Here is a 16,091-nt window from a genome sequence, read left to right as displayed (position 1 = left end):
AAAAATATATATATATATATTTATAAGGATGTAACATCCACTTTCTGGCGCCAGGGTTTTGGGTGGTCGAGTGTATTAATGCCCAGGTATTAATTTTAATGTTTGGGTATGAACTCATATGCGGGTGTAACACACACCCTCTGGCATGGGATGCAAGGGAATTAGAGGTTTTGGATGGGGGGGCGTATTAATACACTGGTATGACTTTCAATACTTGAGTATTAATCAGTTTTGATTGCAATAATCATGTTAGTAATTTTAAAATAAATACTGTAATGTTTATGAGGGTGTAACACCCCTCATCTGGCATTAGTATGCAAGGAAATTAGGGGTTTTGCATGAGGTAGTGTATTAGTACCCAGGTATTCATTTTAACATTTGTGTATGTGTCAGTTTAGATTTTATTATTAATATTTGTAATTTTAAACATGTTTAAATTGGTAAACAGACATAATATCGATTCCAAAATATCGATTGGACAAAATATCGAGTAAAAAATATAGACTGGATATAGACTAGACAAAATATAGACAACAAAAATATCGAGTAATATCGACTAGAATAGCCAAAATATCGAATCAAAAATATGGACTAGACATAATATAGACTAGATAAAATATAGACAACAAAAATATCGAAAATAAGGTAAGTTATTAATATTTAATAATATTTGTGTAATATAAATCTGTAGCGGGTTGTGGGTTTATAGGGGAATAGGGTGGGAAGTAATTTAATTATAAATAATTAATTATGTAAATTTAATCTAATTGTTAATTAAATAATAATTGGTAATTAATTAAAATATAATTGGTAATTAATTAAAAATAAATAATGGATAAATAATTAAATGTTAGTAATTTATTTTCTGTAGCGGGTTGTGTGTTTATAGGGGAGTAGGGTGGGAAGTAATTTAATTTTAATTAAATAAATATGTGAATTATTTATATTTTTAAATTAATTATTAATTGGTAAATAATTAAAATATAATTGGTAATTAATTTAAAATAATTAATCGGGAATAGTAATTTTCACCCCTACGCTATCCAACGCTTTCCCTACTGTTGCACCCACTGGAGTTGGAATAGTAATTTTTACCCCTACGCTATCCAACGCTTTCCCTACTGTTGCACCCACTGGAGTGGGAATAGTAATTTGTACCCCTACGCTATCCAACGCTTTCCCTACTGTAGCACCCACTGGAGTGGGAATAGTAATTTGTACCCCTACGCTATCTAACGCTTTCCCTACTGTTGCACCCACTGGAGTGGGAATAGTAATTTTTACCCCTACGCTATCCAACGCTTTCCCTACTGTTGCACCCACTGGAGTGGGAATAGTAATTTTTACCCCTACGCTATCCAACGCTTTCCCTACTGTAGCACCCACTGGAGTGGGAATAGTAATTTTTACCCCTACGCTATCTAACGCTTTCCCTACTGTAGCACCCACTGGAGTGGGAATAGTAATTTTAACCCCTACGCTATCCAACACTTTCCCTACTGTTGCACCCACTGGAGTGGGAATAGTAATTTTTACCTCTACGCTATCCAACGCTTTCCCTACTGTAGCGCCCCCTGGAGTGGGAATAGTAATTTTTACCCCTACGCTATCCAACGCTTTCCCTACTGTTGCACCCACTGGAGTGGGAATAGTAATTTTTAACCCTACGCTATCCAACGCTTTCCATACTGTAGCACCCACTGGAGTGGAAAAAGTAATTTTTACCCCTATGCTATCCGACGCTTTCCCTACTGTAGCACCCACTGGAGTGGGAATAGTAATTTTTACCCCTACGCTATCCAGAGCTTTCCCTACTGTTGCACTCTTTGGAGTGGGAATAGTAATTTTTACCCCTACGCTATCCAACGCTTTCCCTACTGTTGCACCCACTGGAGTGGGAATAGTAATTTTTACCCCTACGCTATCCAACGCTTTCCCTACTGTTGTACCCACTGAAGTGGGAATAGTAATTTTTACCCCTACGCTATCCAACGATCTCTTTAATGTAGCACCCACTGGAGTGGTTACATTAAATTTAAACCTTTTGCTATGCTACGGTAAATATATTCTATATGTTTTATTAATAACATGTATTTAAATATATATATGTATTATTATTATTAATTTTTAAAGTTACATTAATTATGTAATAATGTTACATTTATTTAATAATTTTAACAATGTTTATATTAAATATATTTAATATTATAATAGTTTTAACTTATTTTAAAGACATTAAAAATCGATATTTTGAGTCTATATTTTTAACACTCGATATTTTAAACTCAATATTTTTGAACTTACCTTAGTGAAGATAGAAAGTCGATATTATGTCCCTCGATATTTTTTCATCGATATTATGGGAACTCGATATTTTGGTAGTAGATATTATTTCAGTGATCCGTTTAAATTCATACTTATGAGGGTGCAACACCCACCCTATGGCATGGGATGCAAAGGAATTAGGGTGTTTGGGTGTGAGGGTGTATTAATACTCAGGTATTCATTTTAACACCTGGATTTTAATTTATTTTATTGTTAATAATACTAATTTTAGAAATTATTAAAAATATTAGTTATGGGAGTTTAACACTTGGGGGGTCATTAGGATCGCGGACGGACTTGAGTCCGTCCGCGACCCCAGAGTAGGAGGAAACATCCGCATGGGCTGCGGCGTTCCCTCTGTGCAGATTAGGATGTGACCGCCAGGGTGGCGGTCACATCCTCTATCTTTAACATTGCGGCGGGTGCAGCTTCAAGCTGCACCCGCCGCAATGTTAAAATTGCATGCATGGCATTTGCGTGCACAAAGCGGCAGGCACCGCACGGTGCCTGCTGCTGTGTGCACGCAAATGCAGGGGGGGTACCATAGGTACCCCCCATGTGCACCCCCCACCACCCCTTCACCCAGGGGGCCCGCAATGGGCCCCCGAAGTGAAGGTCCGTATGCTTTTCCACGGCGGAAAAGCCGCCGTGGAAAAGCATAGAAGTGCAGACATCCTAATATGCCTGGCGGTGTCTTTTAGACACCGCCAGACATGTTAGTGCTTTTCCGCCGCAGTCGGAAGGCGACTGCGGCGGAAAAGCTGCGGACAGAATACCAGACCCACAAGCCATCCTAATTTGGCGGTGGGTCTGTGGAAGCTCCGCAGCGGTTTTCCCGCATCCTCCGGGCCGGCGGTGGCTTCCGCCGGCCCGGAGGATGCGGGAAAACCGCAATCATAATAAGCCCCTTGGTGCGGCATAGATTTGTTGGAGAAATTGGGGTTTTGTGTAGGAGAATGTACTATTTTTAAAACTGTATTTCTTAATTTTAGTAAATATAAAATAAATTGATAAAACAGATAATTGTAGGTAAACATGGACATACCTACACTCATACAAATGTACAAATATATAGTAAATATTAAAATTATAATAACTGATTTAACAGGTGTATTTTTTATCAGATTTATTTTTATTGAAATAATGAGATACGCCACATATAATTTAATAGTAAAAAGATGCATTTATTTTAAAAAGGATATAACACTGAATTAAATGTGAGAAAAAAATTATATAAATAAGCGTCAATATATACATTTTTTTCAATAAAAACATTTTAAAAATAGTACATTTATTTTTTAAACATTTATTGTTTATTTATTTTGTTATTTCCTTTTTCCTTTCAGAGTTGTTGTTCATGGTTGGTCGTCTGATTCTACAGTCTGTGGAGTGTCACGGTCAAGATCGGAAGCAAGAAAGAGCTGCGGTCAGGTAAGACATATTTTACCTGTTAAAGAGTGATTGTGGGTGGCAACGTTTATTGTAAGGAGAGAGGAGGGAGGTAGTTAGATATATGTAAGTATTTTGTTGTATGTTTTACCAACCATTTTAATTCCTATGCAGTTAGCGGTTTTAGGCCCAGGTCAGGATCATTGCTTATTTCAAAATTTTTGGTTTAAAAAAAACATAAGGCTCTGATTACGATGTTGGACAAATTTGTATTGTATTATATTGAAATTGCATTTATATAGCGCTTACTACCCATATGAGGTGTCAACGTGCTTTTTCAGCAAGTAGCATGCTACTCTGGGACCCATAGAGGATTATTGTTGAATTAATATAGTGAAACATTTAAGTAATTTTAAGTGGTGGATAGGTTAGTCAGTTATTTGGATTCGGAATGATAGCAGAAGGATAGAAGAGGAAAAAAGGTTTCTATTTATATATCGCTTGTTACCCCTGATGGTGTGTTGAAGCGCTTTTGGTTTTTTTGGGGGGGGCGAGTAGCACGCTACTCCGGAAACCCATAAAGGATTAGTGGTGAATTAGTACGGTGAAATTTGAAAGTAATTTGAGTGATGGATATTGGTCAGTTATTTGGAGTGAGAGGGATAGCGGAGAGAAAGAAGGGGAAGAAAGGTTTACATTCATATAGTACCTGTTACCCCTGATGGGGGCTGCCGGCAAACCTGCTTGCTTTGACCAGGTCCATAAATTCACTGTGTGAGATGTGTTGGAAGGAACGGAGAGGCTACGTTAGAGTATTCGTGGCTTGTTGTTTTTTGCAAGGGTTAGTGCTGGTGCTTTGTTTCTGTTTTAAGTCCAATGTGTCTGCTTTTTCCGTGTAATGGTTTGCCAGTTTGTCTGTGAAATCTTGAGTAACAAGATGAATTATGTTCCTGTGCTACCACATACTGCTCTCGCTTCCTCTCCTGCACACCCTGTTTTTGCCACCCTACCCTGTCTTTGCCATCCTACCCTACCTGTCTTCTTCACTTGCAACCACGCCCTTTCTTCTTCTGCTATTATCGCTGAAGTCTCTCTTGATACTATTCCCTGCCATCTGTTGCTCTGCTTCCTTTCTGTGCCACCCCACCGTCTGTCACTGTCCAGTCTTTTTATGCCATCTCTCCAGCTGTCTCTACTATTTGCTGCCGACCTTCTCCTTTGCTCGGTAATTATTATTACTACTAATATTATTAATTCCACTTGTAGGGTGCTCTGTTATCTGCAAAGGTGTTATGGTGCGAATGATAACCCAAACTTTCACATTTACTATATGGAGGGATTACCCGTATGAATGGCCCTTTTATCATGTATACTGCTGAATTTTAAGTGTGTAAAAGACGTATATATTGTCAGTCGGGCACAGCTGAAAAGGGGTGGGCGTCCTACAGTAGGTCTGCCTAGACAGCGGGAGCATGGTTGCAGATCCTCGCTTTCTTGAATTCGGGTGTAGTAAGATAAGCCTTAGAGGAGCAGAGCAGGCGGGCAGGCGCGTACTGGAGGAAACACAGCCCTAGCTGATGCACAGCATCCGTCCGACACCGTTGCAGGCAAGGAACCACCCGACTAGAGTTTGGGGTTCCGACAACCCAATTGGGATGCCTCCACACTTAGGGCCTGATTACGATGTTGGTCGGAAACTAAACCGCCTGACTCCTTGTTGGATTCAATTCCGACCGACTCGCTTATGATGCTTCTGAACACCGTTCGGAAGGACTCCCATTGACTTCAGTAGGAGCCTGTGTTCTGACCGACAACACAGGCTCCTACGGGGAAAATGGGTGTCTGCAAAAAACCTTGCACCCTGTCACAGGCACCCCATGGTGCCTGCCACACTGTGCATGGTTTTACAAGGGTGTCCTTTGGGTACCCTCTCCACCCCAAACCGGATGACTCGGGATGAAAGGGGGCCTACTAGGGACCCCCATACTCAGTTTCGGACAGCCTTTTTATTCATACTGACCGATTCAGAAAGGCTGTTGGAATCCGACATTATACTCGGTCAGTCAGAAACGCTGTCTGTTGAGCTGTATGAATCAGCTCCAACCGACTCAGATTCTCAGAATGCCGGTCGGAACTGATTCTGAATGACCAAACTGTTCTCCTTCCAAGCATCGTAATCGTGCTGATGGGTTCCTACACCGTCTAGGAGAATCTGACTGTCGGCCGGGGGCTTTCTGACCAACATCGTAATCAGGCCCTTAGTGCGGATAGAAAGATCCATTTTCCAATGGGAGCTTGTGTGACGGTGCAAAACGCCTGCAGCACAAGCTCCTATTGGAAAATGGATGTTTTCAAACATTATTGCACCGTGTGGAAGGCTATGGTGCCTGCCACTGGTGCAGGGATGTGCCCCCAGGACAGTATGGGGAGGGCCAGGAGAGAAGGGGACCCTGTGAGGGGCCCCCCAGTGTCTCTTCCGACAGCCTTTCCATGTCAGGAAGGCCAACATGAAATGACTGTCGGAAAACGATATAACAATCTTGATGGCGGAGTCTTCATCATTAAAGAATTATGCAGCCTTTCCAATGGACCAACGGGCTCCACGTCAGAACCCCCCACAGGTTTAACTCTGACTGGTGTCATCCTAATACTGCGTCCGACTTTAAACCTACCATGTCGGTCAGAAAGTCTCTGAACACTGGTTGGAGGCTGTCCGCCCGTCATTGTATTCAGGCCCTAAGTTTAAAGAAAGAATATGATTTCTTTTAAATCAAAGTGTAAAGAAAGCAATCTAATTTTTTTTAAATGAATTGCAAAACAGGCAAGTAAGATAGAATAGGTGTTAGTGTCATTCAGAAGTGTGGAATGTGTACAATATTGTCTAGGTAGTCTGAAGCCGCCATCAACAAATTTGTGGGTTCAGACTCCCAGTCAATGATTTTGCTATTCTCATTTCTTGGAAACTTTGCTCCTTCCTCAAAATTTCCAAGAAATTATAAAAGTTTGGGTGAGATTTTCCGATTGATTTGTTGAAGAAGGTGTGCCATCCCTCTATGGCATTATTAGTCTTTGCTTCACTCTCTAAGCAGGTCATGTAACAGTTCCACTATTTCACAGAAAACATTGGATTCCTTCTGTGACCTGACCTGCTTAGATCGCCAATCCATGTGTCCTCAAAGTAATTAAGTAAGGCACCCCATTTGTCTTCATTTGCAGTCAAATACTCAGATTCAGTAATTGATGTGTAGTATTCATCCACACTGCAAACACAAGGAGATGATGGACAGAGCGCTGAAACTTTTCAGACACTCACCCCCATTCAGAGATCTGGGCTGAATCCATCATCATTCTTTAGCTCACTTCGCCACCCCAGTTCAGACCCAGCTATATGCAAATCGGTCTGACCCTGTGCATCATTGGTACAGGCCAGCCCGAGCTGCTGAGCCAGGACTTCCCTAGATCGGAAAGAACTGTCCTGAGACCAGTTTCGGGGTAACACCCCTCATCAGCCAGGCTAGCTTGAATCCAGTGGCAAAGTGAGCAAGGGCCCATGTCTAGGCATACCCTGCCAACTTAGGGCGAACAAAGCAAACACAAGGAGATGATGGACGGAGCGCTGAAACTTTTTAGACACTCACCCCCAGCCACAGAGATGGGCTGAATCCATTGTCATTCTTTAGCTCACTTCGCCACCTCAGTTCAGACCCAGCTATATGAAAATCGGTCTTGACCCTGTGCCTCATGGGTACAGTCCAGCCCGAACTGCCATGCCAGGTCTTTCATGGACTGGAAACAAGCATCCTGGGATAGGGGTAACACTCCTCATTAGCCAGGCTAGCTTGAATCCAGTGGCAAAGTGAGCAAGGGACCCACATGCACTGGTGCCTGCCACACTGTGCAGGCACCAGGCCCGGGGGTAAATTCAGTTTCCAACAGCCAATCCATGTTGGAAAGGCCAACATGGATTGGCTGTCGGAAACCTTCATCATGATTCCAATAGCGGAAATGCCGTCCTTAAGGGATTAAGATGCCTTTCCGACTGACTGACGGGCTCTTTGAGCCCGTCTAAGCTGTGTCGGATTTCCCCACCGGTTTAAACTCGGACTGCAATCATCCTACTGCGGCGGTCGGACTTTAAACCTACCATGTCGGGCGGCGGTCCGAGGCTTTCCGCCCGACATCGTAATGAGGACTAGTATGATTTGCTTTTTATTGATTACATTTCATAAAGCAATATCGGACCAGCACCTTTCCTGAGGCAACCACCCGGCACAGTTAGAATAGTAATTTTGTCCCCCACCACTGACCATGACCTTCCCTGAGGTAAGCACCCTGCGGAGTTAGAGTAGTAATTTTGGGCCCCCATCACTGACCAGCCCCTTCCCTGAGGCAAACACCCTGTGGAGATAGAAGTGTGATTTTGGGCCCGACCACTTGCCAGCACCATCCCTGAGGAAACCCCCAGCGAAGTTAGGATAGTAATTTTGCCCCCACCAGTGACCAGCACCTTCCCTGAGGCAAGCACCCAGAGGAGTTCGAACAATAATTTTGTCCCCGCCACTGACCAGCAGCTTCCCTGAGGTAAGCACCATGTGGAGTTAGTTAGAATAGTAATTTTGGCCCCCACCACTGACCAGCAACTTCCCTGAGGCAACCACCCCGCAGAGTTAGAAAAGTATTTTTTCCCCCCACCATTGACCAGCAACTGCCACAAGATAAATTACTTTTTTTTAATGTCATTATATATTTTTCATTTAAAAGAAATAATTTACAGTAAACTAACAGAAACATTTCTTCAGAGATTTTAATCAAGTTTGATAGTTGTATTTGAATGTTCAAAGTCTGAATGTATCAGAAAAACAAATATATATATATTTTATGTTTGGGGTTTTATTTTAGCTTAACATTAATTATGATTTGCGATTCAGTATTTGGAAGGGGCATATTTAGGGCATCCCTTCCAAATCCTAACAGTATGCATGAATGTTTTGTGAGCGTGAATGTGGTTGCAAACCTTTTGCATATTACCACCTACTTCAAGTAGGTGGTAACCTTTCGTAAATGGAAAGGGGTCCCCAAGGGACCCCCTTCCCCTTTGTGAATGTTTGTAAAAGCATTTTTAAGAGCAGGCAGTGGTCCCACAGACCACTGCCTGCTCTTAAAAAAAGAAAAGATAACTTCTCATTTGATTTTTTGTAAAGCATCTTGTTTGCCTTTAAGGAAATTGGGCTACTCTACAAAAAAAAATATTGTTTTATTTCAAAACAATCACGGACATAGTGGTCTGCTGACCCCCGCAGGCCACCATCCCCGTGAATTTTGCGATTTCTAGGGGATCGCAAATTGTGATCTACCTCATTAATATTAAAGAGGCAGATCGATTTGCGACCTCCTAGGAATCGCAGTTTGAAACTCTTTGAAATTCATGCATTGTAAATTGCAATAACCTAATTGCGGTTCTCAGGTATTTGCAATTTACTATGTTGATGCATGTGCCCCATGGTTCCACCAGAGCCCACATTGCACCCTGGATTTGAAAAAGCCATCAACAAGAGATTTTAAATCTCATCTAGAATACTGTTGCAGGGATTCTGCTCAGACACAGAACTGTGCACAGAGACCCAGGACCTCAGTGAATTAGGGTGTGCCAAAAACTCACCTTAGTACCCAGAATCCCTACCTGACTAGCATCAGTGTCTCATTAGCTCTTCCTCCTATAGCAAAGTAACCAATGATTAGACAACCCAGAACATGCGACCTAGGTTACCTCAGGTAAGGTGGGAAACATGAGCACTCTTTCGTTATACTCTCATACCAGTCCAGAACAGGGAGTAAAGGGAGACACGAGCAAGTTTAAAATGTTTATTTTTAATGCCGTGATCTCAGGTGCAGCCTCTTTGCTAATACAAGCAGACATATGATAAGAAATAAGATTGTCAGCATAGTTACTACTCCATAAAATACAAAGGGAGAAAGCATGTTACAATGCTAAATGGAAACAGGTTAAGTATATACCTATATTTCACCCTCCCTTGCTAATAGGCTATTTTATAACTACAGAAGGTCTCTTAGGCTTGCATAGGCGACCTCATACCTCAAAGATTTAGCAGGAGTTAATCACATTGGGTTCTGCACAAGTTCTCAGCATATGAATGTTCTCCAAGTGTGTTCAATCATTCCTACACAGTGCATTATTAAAAGCGCCAGTATCTGAGGTGGCCACAGCTGCATATATGTTATGTCTAGAACGTGCGCTGATCATTTTGAAAAACAGCCACAGTGTTGAAATAACCTTGAAGGCCTCGGGACTCACTGTACAGACTAAGCTTACAAAGCAAGTTTAGCAATGTAGCAAAACAAGTTATTCTCATGTGAAGCAAAACACTCAGCCTAACTTTAAACAATTAATAAAGTGTGTGCCGTGTGCAAAAGACAGCAGAACGGTAAATTGGCATTTAAACTTCTAATAAGCTCATGCTAACTTAACACTGTGTGAAAGCAAGGCTCAGCCCCACTACAATACATATACTATAAGGTGACCAGAGTGAAGCTGTGTAATTCAAGGTCTAAAGAATTTAAGGATGAGACCACCATTGGTGCTTTCAAATCTCAGATGAAGGCCCACTTGCTCTAATGAAACAACAGTTCAACTTTAAAAATTTCCATTAATTGCATGCCTTTCTGTTGTATGGATGAATGTTTGTTTTCACAGTTCACTTGCACGTTTTGTATTTTTTTTTAACCCTTTATTTTCCTCTTTTAGGTTTTGATCATCGTAAATATACTTTGTATGGCGTCATGATGTATGTTATACATATTTAAAAACAAATAACTCACTTACTCTACTTGTCAGACCTGCTGATCTCCATCACTATCTTAGACATTAAAATCCACTTAACTAATGGATACACTTTAGGGTATTACCTTTGTACCCAAGATTTATGCCATTGGATGCTGGAATGTCTTCTGTCTGAGAATCAACCATCAATTGCAAAAAATCCACTCGGTTCTGAGAATAGAAGGAAAGACACACAGTATACTATCAGTTAAAAATATCCAATACAAATATGTACCGTCTCTAACAATTCAGCTTGCTTGTTAAGGACATTATTAATTGTTGAGGAATACTAGGGGCATCAAGGTATGGCACATACCCATGTGACACTGAACTTGGGAGTCTTAGTTTATCACCAGTTATCATGCTGCAATCCATCACTTTATGCTGATAATGATGACAAATCAAGTCCTGTTTATTATAACTGCCCTATGTCCACTTACAAACCTTGGTTGTCTGTGGTTTCTTTATTGTCACCCATTGATGCCTCCGGTTCGAAGAAGTGTTTGTCAATGTATTTGACTAGGACAGCAATATCTGAAACTTTGGGCTAGAAGATGTGTCATGACGGAGCAGGGAATAACTACGACACAATGGTGTGCATTTGATTATTTTATTTGAACAACGCTAGGAGAGCCTGTGTCTAAGCATCCCCTCTCTAGCCTCCTGTTGCCATAACTACTCCTCCCTTTCCAGTATCCCTTTAGACTTCCCCTGCCAGGGTCTCCTTTTCTCTTGGGTCCTACTGCCCTGCAGCCAACGTCCACTTACACCATTAGATCTCCCCCCCACACACAAAAATGTTGATTGTTCTTATTGACATAGATGTTTAGATTTCTTCAATAGGTCGGGCAGGTTTTTAAAGTGTTTACTGTGATGGACATAGCGGGCTTGGTTCAGTTGGTACTGCAGCTACAAGAGTGAATACTGGGTCATCTCCTCTGGCTTGTTCCTGATTAGTTCCAGAGGTGTCACTCTTTAAGATGACTGCATATTTATTGACTCCCAACTCCCATTTCTTGAAATGAGAAATGTCTCTGGTTATCCTGGTAAACAGTCAAAATATCGAGTTCTTAATTTCGACCTACACTAATATCGAGTTGCTAATATCGATGGGACAGAATATCGATGTCCAGAATATCGATGGCCAGAATATCGACCCTAAGGTAAGTAATATCAAAATTACTAATATCGATAGCATAAATATCGAAATTACTAATATCGATAGCATATATATATCGATGTAAGTAATTTCGATTTACTAATATGTGTTAGAAATATAAGTTAAGTATTTAAATTAATTGTTATAATATGTGTTTAATATGTTTTTATAATTTAAAAATATATAAGAGTAAATAATATGTTTTACTACCACAGCGGGTTGTGGGTTTATAGGGGAATAGGGTGGGAAGTAATTTATTTGTAATTAAATAATTATTTTTCAATGATTAATTTATTTTGCAATTAAATATTAATTGGCAATTATTTATTTTAATTGATTAATTGATTAATTAATTGATAATTTATGTATATTTTTAACTAAATTATGTTTTACTACCACAGCGGGTTGTGGGTTTATAGGGGAATAGGGTGGGAAGTAATTTATTTGTAATTAAATAATTATTTTCCAATGATTAATTTATTTTGCAATTAAATATTAATTGGCAATTATTTATTTTAATTGATTAATTGATTAATTAATTGATAATTTATGTATATTTTTAACTAAATTATGTTTTACTACCACAGCGGGTTGTGGGTTTATAGGGGAATAGGGTGGGAAGTAATTTATTTGTAATTAAATAATTATTTTTCAATGATTAATTTATTTTGCAATTAAATATTAATTGGCAATTATTTATTTTAATTGATTAATTGATTAATTAATTGATAATTTATGTGTATTTTTAACTAAATTATATGTTTTACTACTGGAGCGGGTTGTGGGTTTATAGGGGAATAGGGTGGGAAGTAATTTATTTGTAATATTAATTAATTTTGGGTAAAGGGGTATTTTTAGGGTTCAGGGTCAGGTTTCAGTTTTTGGGTAAAGGGGTTTTTTTAGGGTTCAGGGTCAGTTTTCAGTTTTTGGGTAAAGAGGTATTTTTTGGGTTCAGGGTCAGTTTTCAGTTCTTTGGTAAAGGGGTATTTTTAGGGTTCAGGGTCAGTTTTCAGTTCTTTGGTAAAGGGGTATTTTTAGGGTTCAGGGTCAGTTTTCAGTTCTTTGCTAAAGGGGTATTTTTAGGGTTCAGGGTCAGTTTTCAGTTTATGGGTAAAGGGGTATTTTTAGGGATTAGGGTCAGTTTTCAGTTTTTGGGTAAAGGGGTATTTTTAGGGTTCAGGGTCAGTTTTCAGTTTTTGGGTAAAGGGGTATTTTTTGAGTTTCAGGGTCAGTTTTCAGTTCTTTGGTAAAGGGGTATTTTTAGGGTTCAGGGTCAGTTTTCAGTTTTTGGGTAAAGGGGTATTTTTAGGGTTCAGGGTCAGTTTTCAGTTCTTTGGTAAAGGGGTATTTTTAGGGTTCAGGGTCAGTTTTCAGTTTATGGGTAAAGGGGTATTTTTAGGGTTCAGGGTCCGTTTTCTGTTTTTGGGTAAAGGGGTATTTTTTGAGTTCAGGGTCAGTTTTCAGTTCTTTGGTAAAGGGGTATTTTTAGGGTTCAGGGTCAGTTTTCAGTTTTTGGGTAAAGGGGTATTTTTAGGGTTCAGGGTCAGTTTTCAGTTTTTGGGTAAATGGGTATTTTTTGGGTTCAGGGTCAGTTTTCAGTTCTTTGGTAAAGGGGTGTTTTTAGGGTTCAGGGTCAGTTTTCAGTTTATGGGTAAAGGGGTATTTTTAGGGTTCAGGGTCAGTTTTAGGTTTTTGGGTAAAGGGGTATTTTTAGTGTTCAGGGTCAGTTTTCCCTACTGTTGCACCCACTGGAGTGGGAATAGTAATTATTGTTAAGTAATGATATATTATATATTATTTTTTTTTTTTTTTATTAAATATGTATTATTATTTTTTTTAACAATTATTACATATATTTAAATATGTTTAAGTAATTATTATGTATTATTTACAGTTTTTTTATGTTATTTTAAATTTAAAAAAAATCGATATATTTAACAACGATATTTTTTACATCGATATTAATTTTTCGATATTTTGGTACTTACCATGTTGTACATAGGGCGTCGATATTTTTGCTATCGATATAATTACGCCGATATTTGTGTAGGTCGAAATTCTGTCTGTCGAAATTCTGTCATAGATCCGGTTATCCTCTTGTCATCAGAGACTGCTATTATCATAGTTCCTTTTATATTGGTCACTTGTAATGGATGTTCATGATAGAGGCCATCCGTCTTTTTTCTCTGTTCTTGCCTGACCGAGACCCAAACCTTTTCCTGGATGGTTGATGTTTTTGCTTTCTGGTGAATGCCACATGTTCTTTCAGCTTGGTCTTTTTGTTGTGGCCCCACTCCACCATCGCTTCTTGGTCTGGAGCGTGAGAAGCATTACCAGCTGGATTCTCCCAAGTGGGGATTGTGGTGCGCACTGCTTGGCCCGGTGCCACATGGCATCCTATGCTTTATCACAGATCCGATAGTGGCCAAAAACGATTCAGAAAAGGGGGTGGTGATATACAGAGTGTCTGAATTAAGCAGACCACTCTTACCCAGTCCAAAGATCAGGGCTTGATCCATCACCGTTCTTTAGCTCACTGCACCATCCCAGCTCAGAACTTGGCTATATGCAAATTAGTCTGACCCTGGCCCAGTGCATCATGGGAACAGGGCAGACCAAACTACCAAGCCAATTCTTATACTGGGAAGGAAACAAGCTACCGGGGACCGGTTTCTGGCATTTCAGCCGTCTTCGGCCCGGCTTGCTTGAATCCTGGTGGTGCAATGAGCTACACAGACATGAGTCCCTTTCTCACTGCACCATCAGGATCCAAGCAAGCCGGGCCGAAGACGGCTGAAATGCCAGAAACCGGTCCCCGGTAGCTTGTCTCCTTTCTGGTGAAGAATTGGCTTGGTAGTTTAGTCTGCCCTGTTCCCATGATGCACTGGGCCAGGGACAGACCGATTTGCAGATAGCCAGGTTCTGAGCTGGGATGGTGCAGTGAGATAAATAACGGTGATGGATCAAGCCCTGATCTTTGGAATGGGTAAGAGTGGTCTGCTTAATTCAGACACTCTGTTCATCACTACCCCCTTTTCTGTATCGTTATCACAGATCCAACATTTGTGATTCTTTTTTGTTGTGCTGCAAAGAGGTCAGTTCTTTGGTGTCTATCTTTTGATTGGTCCTGCCTCCTTCCAGGTATCTCCACATGTCCATTGGGAGATGATGTACTACATTTTGAAGGGTGGCATCCTCTGCAGTGGCTTTGTTGATAGCTTCAAGTGAAACTGCAGGTGGTCCGGCCTGGTCCTTGACAAAGTGAACGTAGTCTTCAACTAATGAGGCTCTTGTTTTTGTGGACAACCTGGGATGTCTTGATATGTAGTTGAAAGGGTTTTCTGGTTTTCCTGGTATGTGGGCTCTCTATAGTATTTCCGATAGTATCCAATGCTCACCCTGGGCAGGTTAAGTAAGCAGTCTGCTGCTTCAGGTCCATCAATTACATAGATTTGAGCTTCTACTGTTCTCCCCTTATCTGTGAGAGTAGTTTGAAACTGTCCTAGCAGTGGCTTTTTGGACATCCAGGAGTACCCTTGCACTGCAACTTTGTATAGCTCAGGCTTCAGGCTCATTTTGTTGTATTCCATGACACAGATGAAGTTAAAAGAAGCCCCACTGTGTAGTAAAAATTTGGACAGATGTTTCCCCATTCATGTTTAGTCTAGGGTAGTTCTTTAACCTATCTTGATTGTCACCATGCATACATATTCATCGCTGTCCTGAGATGTAGATGTGTGGGATCTCGAGTCATGGTACATGGAGCGTTTAGATCTGTAGGTAGCGTGCAACCGTAGAACTAATGGAGTGCTCTGTCCAACCGCATACTGCCTTTGCGTGATGTTGAAGTCTGGATTCTTTTGAGTTGCTCTACATACTTTTTCCAAGTGATTGTCCTTTCCATACTCCTACATCTTTGACCCATGACATGGCAGGACCCTACAAATGGGTATTCTTGTCCACAGTGATAACATTCTAGCTGTTGCTCTCTTCTATTTCCACTTTGTTTAGGGCTGCAATGAATATCCATAGCTCTAGGACCCTGCTGACGGTCAGACAGGTGTCGTTCATTCTGGCGCAACGGGAGTTGAAATGCCTGTTAACATTCTTCTGACTTTCCTGCCTCCATTTTCTTTGTGTGCTCTTCTGCCTGATCATTGCCTGGTCAATTCTTAAATATCATCCAGCAAGTACCTTTTCTTCAGGAGGTGTCAACGTAGTGATTCTGATTTGCATCCTTCTATAATTTGCAGGCGGAGGGCATCCTCAGTATTAAAGTTATCAAGCTCACAGTAAAATGCTAGGCATTTAAGACACATAATGAACTTCCCCCGTGGGTTTGTCCTTTTCCTGGGAGGCTAGATTAAAAGTGTAACATTC

The 16,091-nt window shown here is 40.6% G+C and overlaps 1 protein-coding gene across 1 annotated transcript in view; it reads right to left on the bottom strand.

Annotated features, from left to right (window-relative positions):
* Positions 1-16,091, bottom strand: part of LOC147684822 (cytochrome P450 3A21-like) — a 295,556-nt gene that overhangs the window by 80,430 nt on the left and 199,035 nt on the right. The window contains exon 9 of the mRNA XM_086940697.1: positions 10,639-10,723. Coding sequence (XP_086796823.1) covers positions 10,639-10,723 — 85 coding nt within the window. The remainder of the gene's footprint in view (positions 1-10,638; positions 10,724-16,091) is intronic.

The sequence above is a fragment of the Lissotriton vulgaris genome, chromosome 10 (genome assembly GCF_964263255.1).
Source record: "Lissotriton vulgaris chromosome 10, aLisVul1.2, whole genome shotgun sequence".
Classification (NCBI taxonomy): domain Eukaryota; kingdom Metazoa; phylum Chordata; class Amphibia; order Caudata; family Salamandridae; genus Lissotriton; species Lissotriton vulgaris.
This window is presented reverse-complemented; position numbering and strand designations above follow the sequence as displayed.